We start from the raw sequence: 13,840 nt of genomic DNA, 5'->3' as shown, positions 1-13,840 counted from the left end.
TTGTCATCTAGCATGTAGAAGTGGTACCAACATGTCTTGGAACATCTAAAACTGTGTTTGTTGTACCTGTTCATGTTTCTTTCATTAGTTCAGTCAATTGCTGCACAACTGGTTTTTCAATTCAGTTATGAGTCCAGTGATGCAACAGGCACTGTTCAGTTGCCAGATTTTGTAAGGAAGACTATTAATAATATGAAGAACTTTTGAAAGTAATTTCTTTGAAAGGCCATGCAAGAGGAGGAGATACATTTATTGCTGTGAAGCAGCACCTCCTATAGGAGAAAGTACTTTTACATAAACTAAGCTTCAGCACAAATGGAGCTCCAGGCTTAAGTCATTCTGAAAATGGTTGTCTTGCTCAGGGCTGAAGAGATGAGTTTCCACAGTTTTTAACATTGTTTTATGTCAGCTGTCTGTCTAGAAAGTTTTTAAATTTGAATGCAAATATCAAAAATTTTCTGAAGATGTCAACAGAATTAGAATGTGTTGAAAGACGTCCAAAGATGACTGATAAACTGGAACTGCAATGTGGTGATTCACATCTCCATTCTGAAGTGTGTAAGTTCAGTAAGGGAAAAGTTAATAGTTCCCACAATCTCGAACACATGCAAAGAAACCAACAAAACATCACTGGACATAATCAGCACTATTGTCCCACAGCCTTTACTCACCTGTTACAGTTAAGAGTGATGATAAAAGAGAATTTATTAATAATGTAATACTGTCACAAAAGTATGCAGTACTGTTCACAGTGCAGTCGTCATTAAACAACATGTACGCAGCTCACCAATAAAACAGAACAAATATTTTCAAAGATTGAAACTGTCTGGAGAATCCACCCACCAGTGGGAGCACATATGCCGGCTCACAATTAATTACATGCAACAAAATGTAAAAGAATTGTCATTGGACATAATCAGTGTATTTGTTACACCTAACATTTTTTCATATGAGCTACAGATGAATGAATGAATTGTAATGAGGAAGGAGAGTATTAAAATACCTACTACATTAAGTAATTAATGGTATAGTTATGCACTGCTGTTGATAATAAAAACACCCGGTCTGAAGTCCACCAGTGAATAAAGCCTCCATTTATACTTACTCTTGCATCTGTGGCTCATACAGTTGGATGATAAGATGATATTAGTGCTGACTATGTCCAGTGACATTTATTTTTCTATTTTGTTGTATATTACAGTAAGTGGGGGGGGGGGGGGGGAGATTGTGCAGGCAGAACCAGTCCACTATAAAATATTTGCTTTACTTCAGTAGAAAACTGCAAATTTTGGATTGTGTATTTTATTTAATTTGGAAATATAGCAATACAGTAAATCAGACTCTGTCTGTATGTTTATTGTTTTTAAGACTGAAGATGATCATTGACTAAAATTAGTTAAGTGATTAATAATCTTTGGTTCGCCACAGCTGGATTTATAATAGAATAAAACTGTTCCATTGAAACTGTTTTTGCTGGATGGGGCTGTTGTTGAACTTGAAATCATATCCTTAACAGAAAAAATGGTTTGTGGCTTTAGTGTTGCAGAATGCAAAAACTGTTGACCTCCGATATTTCAGGAGAAATACCCTATATTACAGTGAAATCTCTCTTCAACAAATCGCTGGGGGACCTAAATATTTCTTCCCTTATTATAGAATAATTAGCCATGTTTTTATTTCTGCACAGATTAAGAATTGTCAGGAAATGAGGAGATAACAAATTTAAGATTAAAAGTTCAGGTCACCCTCTTTGAGTATTAGTATTTTACGCTATTGTATTCAGGCAGTATGAAGTGTTGCACTCCAGATTTGAAGTCAATGAAACTTACTTTCTTAAATAATTTTTTTTTTCTTCAATGACTGTCATTATATAGTTGCTTGAAGATTTCAGGTTGCTAAATACTCAGTTCCCCTTAGTGTTAAAGGTTCACAGTTCACTTCATATCAGCATTTTATACTTATTATAGTAAAACAATGGAAAGTGAGAAAGGCGGCTTTTCTGCGCTAACGAAAATAAAATGGTACTCATAAAGTTCAGTGGCTTATGTGCAGAAGAATATAAACCTTTAAAATGCCTTAAACACACATTTTTAATGGAATGAAATTGGAGAACAACACATTCTATAAATAAATATTTAAAATTTTTCTCTGAATAGACTGATACCTAAAAGAGAATTATCTGGAATTTTGCTTGTTAATTCAGAACATTTTTCAAACACAGCCTGAGAAATCAATTGAATGGAATGAGTGCAGGTGTAAAGACATCTTTGTCAAGCTTTAGTTTTGAAATTTGTTTTTATGTTCAAGGCTTCGGCCGTGATGGTGACTGGAAATGCCCCAACCCTGATTGTGGGAACACCAACTTCTCATGGCGCACAGGATGCAATCGTTGCCATCAGCCAAGACCAGAAGGGGTTGGTGGGGGTGAGCCGCCAGGTAAATATTGGAAATTTTATTCGGCATTGTGATTTCACATGTTTATATTCATTGATTAGTTTCTGCATGCAAAATTTTAAAAAAAGTGAGACCACTCATAACACAAGGTTATTCATAGTAGGGACCAGAAAATGTAGCAACTATTTTCGGCAAAATTCATGTCTAACTTTTAGAGAAATTTATGTACTTTTATTGAAATTTTCTTTTCTATTTTATTATTTTTTTATATCTAAAAACAAAGATGATTTGACTTACCAAACGAAAGCGCTGGCACGTCGATACACACACAAACAAACACAAACATACACACGAAATTCTAGCTTTCGCAACCAACGGTTGCCTCGTCAGGAAAGAGGGAAGGAGAGGGAAAGACGAAAGGATTTGGGTTTTAAGGGAGAGGGTAAGGAGTCATTCCAATCCCGGGAGCGGAAAGACTTACCTTAGGGGGAAAATGTGTGTGTGTGTGTGTGTGTGTGTGTGTGTGTGTGTGTGTGTGTGTTCCCCCCTTCTTTCCGCTCCCGGGATTGGAATGACTCCTTACCCTCTCCCTTAAAACCCAAATCCTTTAGTCTTTCCCTCTCCTTCCCTCTTTCCTGACGAGGCAACCGTTGGTTGCGAAAGCTAGAATTTTGTGTGTATGTTTGTGTTTGTTTGTTTGTGTGTGTGTGTGTATCGACGTGCCAGCGCTTTCGTTTGGTAAGTCAAATCATCTTTGTTTTTAGATATAATTTTTCCCACGTGGAATGTTTCCTTCTATTATTTTCATATTATTTTTTTAGATGCACTAATTTAAAATGTTGTTACGCTACATGTTTAGACAAAACCTTATTGCTTTCAAACTGATTGTTAAAAAAAAGTGCTGATTATAAACTGAAACTTTTTGGCTGTAATGTTTGTTTTTGCAAAATGTTTTCTTTCGAAATGAACTTTGTTTGGCTGTATTTAAGCTTCCAAAAATGGTTCTGAATGTGTCATATTTAAGGTGATTTTGGATGGTATTTGTCTTTCCTGCCCAGTGGTTAAGAATACTGCACACGGTTAATTTAGACATTTCTTGGGAATCCATAGTTGTGCAACCATGCTTGAGAACACTACAGATAGGACTGACATACAGCAACTCTGGTTTAGTGTTAGGGAAAGAACTTCAGTGCAGTTGATAAAGTTATTTTGTTTCCCAATTGCTGTAGCATAGCCAGGGCACTATTACCATAGGCCAGGCACTATGGGATATAGTTGTGGATGGCCGCAAGCATAAACAAACTAGAATTTTAATTGCCAGAGGTGACAGGAGCTGTGCAACAAAACAGCCCTGCCTCCCTTTCACAGGGCAGCAGCCTACAGGAGAACTGACACTTCGTTCGAGATCGTCAATCTCTTTTGGTACAGTGAGTGTCATAATTGAAGTTCATGATGGACCAGGATTGGTCGCTTCAATTACTTCAAAATAAGAAATGAAAGCAACGAGCAATGCACAACAGAATGCAGTCGGGGATGGCTACTGCACAATTTTCTATTGAGGTTAGGGGGTTATTGTTAATGACATAGTTCAAGCTCGCCCTCTAATGGTATTCACTGCAAGCACGGTTCAGGACTTGAGACCAAATTTGCCATCTTGAAAGGGTCCACATTAAACCATCTTTTGAGCTTTAGCTAACAAACAAATGTACACTTCGCTTTGTTATAAAATGCTAGGTCCCACAGCTGAGTACTACATTGCATTATGCAGCATGTATCTTAAATAGACCATTCAGCCGCCCCCATTTGGCATGGTACCAGATCATTGACTGCATCATTATGTTCGTACACTTTTTATTTTGTATAACAGGTCCTTATGCACATCGTTTTCCAAATGACATTTTGGCAGACAATGTCCTACACCAATAACTGAAAATTGGACACATTTTTATATGTAGTTCATTTTGATAAAATTCATTGTGAAATAGCATCTATTAAGTAATATTGCCCTCCCCCCCCTTCTTTTTTTTATTTTAAAGCAGAATACCGATCGGTCAAATTTATTGCAGAACATTAACTATTCCATCCCTTACTCATAAGGTAATTTTATCGCAGGCTTTGCAGTTACTAAATCGCAGTACAGCTGCAAAGTGTAGTAATTGGTAAATTTGCTGACAGCTTTTATTATTATTGTAAGTGATTGGTTTAAATCAGTCAGATTATTTTGTCCCTTATTTAAGTTACCATTAATTTGATAAATCTGCTAATGCTGAACTCACAAATTATTGGAGTCCAGGTGAAAATTCACATTTCTCTGAATTTGGTGCGCTTTTCAGGAGGCCGAGGTGGTCCTAGAGGTGGAGGTGGTGGAAGAGGTGGTGGCGACTACCGTGGTGGCGGTGGTGGTGGTTTCAGAGGAAGCAGGGGTGGTGGCGACTACCGTGGTGGTGGCGGTAGCCGTGGAAGTTACAGTGGTGGTAGAGGCGGAGGTATGGATCGTGGAGGACGTGGAAGAGGTGGACCAATGAGAGGTGGTGGGTGAGTATTCGTCAAAATGCTAATATTATGTAATTCAGTTTTTTTTTTTTGTGTGTGTGTGTGTGTCAGTGAAGTGACGTTTTTCTGTGTATCCAGTTGAATAGTGTCTTGTCAGTTAGAGGTATGTGAAATGTTTTATTATATCCCTTCCTTTTTAATAAATGAAACCTGGGTCAAAGTGTTTTACTGCCATATAAAGGATACTCTGATTAACCTTTAGTATCTCTGAACTAGTTCTTTGGCTTTTTGTTGCCTAGCTTTTCTTGTGAATTATGGACACTTTATTTCTGTAATTTGCTTCTTATGAAGCAAGTGATAAGAAATGAACAGATCCCAGAATTTTCTTTGTGGCATTCCTCTAGATTATGTCCAGCTTGTCCCTACCTCCCTTTAAACCCCCCCTCCCCCAGTTATGTAGCTTTTGCTTTTCTATAACAGGCACAGTGAAGAATGTGAATGTATGGTATTGCTTATTTTGTAACCCATGTCCTTGATTTTTCCATAACATTGATTCTGCTAATCGGGGCCTTTTTTTTTTGCTGTCTTTAGTTCTTTCATGACATGAACATGTAAGCTGTGTTAGTTAACAAGTTCCTAGTTTCAACTATCATTCATTTACACGATTTACCTAGATCTTTTGGGTAGATACAGTGAGTAGGATAGGGATAAAGTTACTTCTCTGATCTTAAGATCGTCACATTTTTGCAACTGCTTCAATAGAACCTCCAATTTAATTGATTGTTCATTTTGCTGTGCTTGTCCTGCTCTTAAGTTTATTATTGCTGAGAAATGCAAGAGTAAGAACTGAACATCAAAAAATCAGTATTTGTCACAAGTAATTGTTGACCCTATAGTTACAAAATTTATTAATACATCACCGTCAGAAATCTCTTCTGTATTCTAAATCTGGAGATTGGTCGACAGTTTTTTCTCCACTTCACTCTGTGTTCCTTTGTAATCAGTTGATTTCCTTGTACAAACCTGCACCTATGATATCTCTGGTCCATGTGGAATATTCCTGTTAATCTTTCCTTCCATTACAGGGTTCTCCACCTGTCTTCGTGCTGTGCTATCCTTTTATCTCTGCTGTATATACATACAATTTCTCTGTCCAAGTATCTCCTTTAGGTTTTTCCCATGTCTGTGCTTGTATTTATTCCCATTTTTGTTTAATATGCTGTTAGTGTCCATTACTTTTTAATTACTATTGGGAATTCAAAAAAGTCTAAATTCTATGGAGCTGAGTATTGTTTCTTAAAGCACAGTTAGTAAAGCTATTCTTAACCTGAATGTTGGTTTGGACACCTTATTAATGTACTAGTCACATTTTTTGTTAGAAGTGGTATACAGTTGCCTTCTGTTGACATTTGAACTAACTTACCCAGCCAACTACACGAAGACTAATAGCTAAATAGGGACCCCAAACCATTATGCAACTTAGCAGTTTTCACATTAACAAATCATTGCTAGAGGTGAGAGAGATATTGTCATAAGAAGCAACTAAAAGGAGTCCCACACATTTCGGCTTTTGTGTGATGGTCTCCTGTAGGGTTTGACCTCCATTTTTTAAAATTTTGGGGAAGGGTGCCTTACATGGTGCATTGTGTCATCGTGTATTGAGATCTTTAGCCCACTTTCTCGTCGTCGCATTTCAGTCCCTCTCATTCTCCATTTCTTGTGCAAGGACACCTTCCTGGGTGTGTTTTCCACCATGCACTATGCAGTGTCGCTATGTGCATCGATGATGGCCAGGGACATCTTTGCACCTGATAGCCAGCCAGTCTGTCGTACCCTGTTAGTTGTAGCCCCATGACCACACAGGGATCACTCTTCTGATGCCTGCGCCATTAACTTCCACATATGCCAAGGGGTAGATGCCATCCCCCTGGAGCGTCGGGCCGCCCAGCAATGGCCGTCCTGCCAGGTGGCCTTTGCTGCGGCTGGGTGGTGCCTGTGGGGAGGGCCCCTTGTTGGAGTGGGTGGCATCAGGGTGGATGACATGCGATTAAGCGTAGTCCATCATCTCTTGCTTGTAGTGAAACATCAGCAGTATCTTAAGTGTTCATGGGGTCAATTCAACGCACAGAAGTACAACCCCAAATCGTTACCCTCCGTGGCCACACCATGGTAGGAACATCAGGCTAAGGATGGCAGCGGATCTTATTCTCCCCCAATAGCTTGTATGTTAGAGAGCTGATGGGGAATCTTTCATGATGATGAAGCCTCAGTTTATTGTTGAACATTTAGGGGACAAGTTTGGGGAAATGGAGGGTTTGTCCAAAATGAGATCTGGGTCTGTCTTGATCAAAACAGCATCCTCTGCCCAGTCACGGATATTACTCGCTTGTGAAACCGGGGCAATGTTTCTATAACCATCACACCCCACAAGAGCTTAAATATGGTGCAGGGTATCATATTTCACAGGGACCTTCTTTTGCAGTCTGATGATGAGCTGCGCACAAATTTAGATCGGCAAGGTGTACATTTTGTCCGGCGTGTCCACCAGGGCCCGAGGGATAGTCAGGTTGCCACTGGTGCCTTCACCTTGGCCTTTGAGGGTGATACATTGCCCAAGAAGGTCAAGGTGAATGTCTACTGCTGTGATGTAAAGCCCTATATCCCTCCCCCGATGCGGTGCTTTAAGTGCTGGAAGTTCGGCCATATGTATTCCTGCTGTACTTCCAGCATCACTTGACGAGATTGTGGACATCCATTACATCCCAATATTCTTTGTGCCCCGCCTCTCATATGTGTCAACCACGGAGAGCACCATTCGCCTTGCTTGCCAGAGTGTAGGATTCTCCTGAAAGAAAGGAAAATCCTGGAGTAAAAGACCCTGAACTGACTGACCTACACTGGGGCTAAGAGAAAATTTGAACTCCTGCATCCTGTACGTATGACATCATCTTACGCCGCCGCAACAACAGTTCTGGTACCATAAGCTCTGCCAACCCCAATCACCTTTCAGAGCCGGAAGACTACACCTGCCCCCTTGATGGTGGAGGGCATTTCCCTTCCTGTTGCTCCTGCACCACCTACTTCAGGAGCAACACCTCCCAACCATCGGGGACAACCGTCCCCACTTCTAAGCCTGAGAAGCGTAAGTCTACTTTGGCTTCTATCGCTCAGAAGGTGTCCCTTGGGTCAATCCCTTCCCAGGTTTCTGCTTATGGGAAAGATGACACCCACCAGTGGCTGAAGAGCTCAAAAGCAGCTGGTCGGAGGGCTTCATGCTCATCCTCAGTCCTGGAGACTGAGCCAGTGAAGCCCTCCCAGCAAGGGAAACCCAAGGAGCAGCAAGAGAAATCCAAAAAGACCACCCCTAAGACAAAGGAAACTTGAGGTGTCATCCACACCATCACTTCTTACAAGCTGTGCGTCTGAGGATAGGGTGCAGATTCTGGCATCCACTGTGGACCTAGATCTCGCCAGACCCTCAGACACAATGGTTACAGGCAATAATTCGGTGGCAGCAGGTGACTGAGTCATAAACTACCTCATTGAATGTTCCATGCCTTCCCAGTCTCACGATGACGTCATCCTCCAATGGAATTGTGATGGTTTTTTCTTGCTGAGCTACGGCAACTGTTAAGCTTTACACGTGCTATCTGCATTGCCCTCCAGGAAACCTGGTTCCCAGCAATGCGGACCCATGCCCTATAAGGGATATTACAGGAAGCATAGTGACTATAATCATGTGTCAGGCGGAGTTCGTGTTTATGTCCTAAACTCTGTCTGTAGTGAAACTGTACCCCATCAAACTCTTCTCGAAGCTGTGGCTGTCAGGATACGGACGATGCTGGAAATAACTGTCTGCAACTTAAATTTCCCTCCAGATAGTGCAGTACCCCTGAACGTATTGGCTGCATTGATTGATCAGCTCCCTAAACCTTTCTTACTTCTTGGAGATTTTAACACCCATAACCCCTTGTGGGTTGGTAACATGCTTACTGGCTGAGACAGAGATGTCGAAACTTTACTGTCTTAGTTCGACCTCTGCCTCTTAAACACTGGAGCCACCACACATTTCAGTATGGCTCATGGTAGTTCTGCGGCCATTGATTTATCAATTTGCAGCCCAGGACTTCTCCCGTCTATCTACTGAAGAGCACATGATAACCTGTGTGGTAGTGACCATTTCACCATCTTCCTGTCACTGCCCTGGCATCAGGCCCACGGATGTGTGCCCAGGTGGCCTTTAAACAATACGGACTGGGAAACTTTAACCTCTGCTGTCGCCTTTGAATCTCCCAACACGGTAACATCAATGTCATGGTTGAGCAGGTGCTCAGAAAAATTGTTTCTTCAGCAGGAAACGCGATCCCTCGCTCTTCAGGGTGCCCCCAGCTGTAAAACAGTCCTTTGGTGGTCGCCGGAAGTTGCTGAAGCAATTAAGGAGCATCAGCGAGCTCTACAGCGGCATAAGCGTCACACTTCCCTGAAGCATCTCATAGCCTTTGAATGGCTCGCCCTTGAACGGCTCCGTGCCCGCATTTGCAAACTCTTACCAAACAAGGAAGCAGGAATGTTGGAAGTGATATGTCTTGACCATTGGGTGCCATATGTCACCTTCCCAAGTCTGGGTAAAGATCAAACGTCTTCTCAGGTACCAGACCCCAACAGGTGTTCCCGATGTTACCATAAATGGCATGTTACCTACCTACGTAAACGTGATTGCCGAGCAATTTTCTCGAGCCTCTCATTTACAGAGTGGGAGCTCCTCAGCGCCCTTGCACATTGTCCCGACACAGCTCCTGGGACTAATCAGATCCACAGCCACGTGATTAAACATCTATCATCTGACTAAAAGCGACATCCCCTCATTTTTAACAGGATCTGGTGCAATAGTGTCCTTCCATCGCAATGGTGGGAGAGCACCACCATTCCGGTGCTCAAACCCAGTAAAAACCCGCTTGATGTGGACAGCTATCGGCCCATCAGCCTCACCAATGTTCTTTGTAAGCTTGTGGAGCGAATGGTGTGTCGGTGGTTGGGTTGTGTCCTGGAGTCACGTGGCTTACTGGCTCCATGTCTGGGCGGCTTCTGCTAGGGTCACTCTACCACTGATAAGAGTCTGCCATCCGAACAGCCTTCTCCAGATGCCAACATCTGGTTGCCGTCTTTTTTTTACTTACGTAAAGCATACGACATGACCTGGTGACATCATATCCTTGCCACATTGTATGAGTGGGGTCTCCGGGGGCCCGCTCCCGATTTTTATCCAAAACTTCTTGTAGCTCCATACTTCTCATGTGCCTCCCATAGTTCCATCCATATCCAGGAGAATGGAGTCCCACGGGGCTCTGTATTATGTGTGTGTCTGTTTTCAGTGGCCATTAAGTCTAGCAGCAGCTGTAATGCCCTCGGTCTCACCTTCTCTGTATGCAGACGACTTCTGTGTTTTGTACTGCTGCTCCAGTACGGGTGTTGCTGAGCGGCACCTACAGGGAGCCATCTACAAGGCACAGTCATGGGCTCTAGCCCACGGCTTCCAGTTTTCAGCCGCAAAGTCGTGTGTCATGCACTTCTGTCGGTGTCGTACCATTCATTCGGACCCAGAACTTTACCTTAAAGATCATCCACTCACTGTAGTGGAGACGTATCGATTCTTAGGTCTGGTTTTCGACGCTCGATTTATGTGGCTTCCTCATCTTAGTCAGCTTAAGCGGTAGTGCTGGCAGGCAGCACCTCAATGCTCTGTTACCTGAGCAACACCAGTTGGGGTGCAGATCGCTCTACGCTGCTGCAGCTCTGCAGAGCCCTTGTCCAATCACAAATTGACTGTGGGAGTGTGGTTTATGGTTCGGCAGCACCCTCAGCGTTGTATTTACTCGGCTCTGTGCTCCACTGCAGGGTTCGACTAGCGACAGGAGTTAAGGACGAGTCTGGTGACCGGCCTACTGGTGGAGGCTGGGGTAACTCCACTGCAGATCAGACGTGCACAACTGCTCACCAGTGATGCTGCACACATTTGTAGTTCTCCTGAGCATCCGAATTACTGTCTCCTTTTCCTGTCTGTGGCAGTCCATCTCCCGCATCAGCGGCCCAGGTCTGGGGCTAACGATTGCCATTCCCATGCAATCCCTTCTGTCCGAACTGGAGTCCTTCCCTTTACCACCTGTACTTGCGGTCCGTTCATGTACACCACGCATTCGGCCGCAGCTTCGTCTGGACCTTTCGCATGGCCCTAAGGACTTTGTTAACCCCGCCATTCTCCGCTGTCACTTCCTCTCGATTCTTGACATGGTTTACACCGATGGCTGATGGTCACATAGGCTTTGAGTTTTTTCGTGGAGGACATATTGAACAGCACTCCTCGCCAGATGGCTGCAGTGTTTTCACTGCAGAGCTGGTGGCCATATCTCTTGCTCTTGAGCACATCCACTCATGCGCTGGTGCGTCATTTCTCCTGTGTACTAATTCGTTGAGCAGTCTACAAGCTATCGACCAGTGCTACCCTCGCCATCCTCTGGTAGCTAACATCCAGGAGTCCATGTATGCCCTGGAACGGTCCCGTCTTTCAGTGGTGTTTGTGTGGACCCCAGGACATGTCAGAATCACGAACTTGCCTACAGGTTCGCCAGACAGGCGATGCAGAAACCGCTTCTGGAGATCAGCATCTCCGAAGCTGACCTATGGAATCAGTTGTCCTCTGCCGGCTCCGCATAGGCCATACATGGCTATCGCATGGTTACCTACTCCATCGTGAGGACCCTCCTCTGTGTTGCTGTGGCTCCCAAATGACAGTCGTCTACCTCTTGCTAGACTGCCCACCTTTAGCTGCTCTTCGGTGGACTTTTAACTTGACCAGTTTCCTACCTTCGGTGTTGGGTGATGATGCCTCAGCAGCAGCTTTAGTGTTACATTTCATATGCAAGTGTGGGTTTTATACTTCTATGTAGGTTTTAGCACATGTCCTTTGTCCCTCTGTGTCCTCCACCCTAGTGCTTTTTGGGTGGATGTTTTAATGTGTTGCAGAGTGACTGTCTTCCTGTGTGTGTGTGTGTGTGTGTGTGTGTGTGTGTGTGTGTGTGTGTGTGTGTGTGTGTGTGTGTGTGTAAGCGAAGAAGAGTGATTATAGTCAGTCAGGCAGTCCTCTATTTAATGCTTTTCAGACTTTTTAATGTTGAATTTAGTTGACGGTAATGAGAGAGAGAGAGAGAGAGAGAGAGAGAGAATGAACCCAGAGGGGGGAAATGTGAAAATTGTCTTATGAAAAGGTCAAATTATGCTTTCAGGGACAGAGGACGTGACCGCCCAAAGCCATACTGAGGTGCTGCATGAAACTACAGATAATACAGTTCATATAAGTTACTTCAATTGTGTGTGTCTGTGTAACAATGTTCATTTTTTATTAAATATCACTGAGTTGCTATTCAACTCTTTTACTGTCTTTCAGAGAAAATTAAGTTGTCGACTCTTAATTTTTTGACATTTGTATTGATGTAGGGAACCTGTTTCTGTATCCCCTGAGAAAGGATGTCTGTGGATGAAATAAATGTGTGATATGTCTTTATTTCTGTCTCATTACTCTCCTCCCTCCCCTATCTTCCTATAAATAAAATTATGCACTTATGTATATCCTTACTCGTGAGACTTGACTGATACAGCATAACAATAATCATAAAGGTTTTGCAGGATTACAGTATAACTCAACCCCCCACTTTTACGTTCCCGGAACTAATGTTTTCCTGCAGTTCGACATTTTTTTATTGCTCTTGTCAAATTTCTTATGTTCACAATGTTAATTTGTACCCACACTTACGTTAACATAACAGTAATTTTTCTGCAATTAACATTGTATGAAACAATGTTCATGGGAAAAATACTGGTTTGATTGACCCAAAATGACTCTGACACTGTGTTGGCCTTTGACAGTTTCATTGATAAACTTGGTAGATGGTCAGTGAAAACATTTACACACCAGCATCTGAAGAAATCGTAACACCACATTGCAGAAGTGAAACAGTGTGTACAGGCTGAAGAACTACATTTAGTGTTTCACTGTGATTTTGCTGAGAACTGGTCTGTAATTCTCCCACAAGAAGTACAAGGGGATCATTGGAGTAGTGACCAGGTTAAATTTTTGCAGGAGTGACATATTTTCAAAACAAGACCACATGTGTTGCAGTTATAAGTGATGACACAGGATATGACTCGGCACGTGCTTTGCTAACAATGCTCAAAATTCAACTGCAAACAGGGGCAGAGATCATTATTATTTCTGATGGTGCTCCTAGTCATTTCAAAAATCGTTACCAGCAATTTGAATTGTGTGCCAACTGACTAGGTATTAAGTGCTACTGGTAACAGCAAGGGGCCTTGTGATGGTGTAAGAGGCCTGCATAAGCACCATGCTACAAAACGTAATCTTTCCAGACCAAATACAGCTGTGATTCAGAATGCTGAGGATTTTACAAAAGTCGTGAAATTGTACACATCCACAGCCCTTATTCTTTTGTCCAAAGAGGAAATCGAAGAATTCTGTGAGCAGAAAAAAGAATGGTCCAAACAAATACTCCTGTGAAAGGAATTCAGAAGACACAATTTTGGACTCTGAGTGATGGGCAGACTCATATTGCATGCACTTGAAGAGCAAGGAAGAAGAAATTTAGTTCGTGTGGCCAACACCTGAGAAACAGCAGGATGATATTCAGTTTCGCAACCTGAGAAGGGGATGTTTGTGGCGTGTGTGTACGACTGTGACTGGTGGATTGCAGAGATTAGACACACCAGTTATGAGTTAAATGAAATTGTAGTGAACTTCATGCTACCACATGGACCAGCTGCTGGATATAGGTTTCCATCTGAAGGACAGCAACAATGCTATCAGTGCTCACTTTCTGGTCACAATGTTTTGAAGATTGTAAGAGCTCCAGTTCCTATTGGTTCTACAAGAAGGCATCACTCA

At 42.6% G+C, this 13,840-nt stretch overlaps 1 protein-coding gene across 3 annotated transcripts in view; it reads left to right on the top strand.

Annotated features, from left to right (window-relative positions):
• LOC126175691 (RNA-binding protein cabeza) overlaps positions 1 to 12,445 on the top strand; it is a 66,491-nt gene extending 54,046 nt beyond the window's left edge. For all 3 annotated transcript variants that reach the window (XM_049922628.1, XM_049922627.1, XM_049922625.1), the window contains 3 exons: positions 2,308 to 2,436; positions 4,728 to 4,929; positions 12,168 to 12,445. In XM_049922628.1, coding sequence (XP_049778585.1) covers positions 2,308 to 2,436; positions 4,728 to 4,929; positions 12,168 to 12,201 — 365 coding nt within the window. In that variant the 3' untranslated portion in view covers positions 12,202 to 12,445. The remainder of the gene's footprint in view (positions 1 to 2,307; positions 2,437 to 4,727; positions 4,930 to 12,167) is intronic.
• The last annotated feature ends 1,395 nt before the right edge of the window (positions 12,446 to 13,840 follow it).

Source organism: Schistocerca cancellata, chromosome 3 (genome assembly GCF_023864275.1).
Source record: "Schistocerca cancellata isolate TAMUIC-IGC-003103 chromosome 3, iqSchCanc2.1, whole genome shotgun sequence".
NCBI classification, from domain to species: Eukaryota; Metazoa; Arthropoda; class Insecta; order Orthoptera; family Acrididae; genus Schistocerca; species Schistocerca cancellata.
The sequence above is the reverse complement of the archived record's forward strand: the minus strand, read 5'-3'. Positions and strand labels throughout refer to the sequence as shown.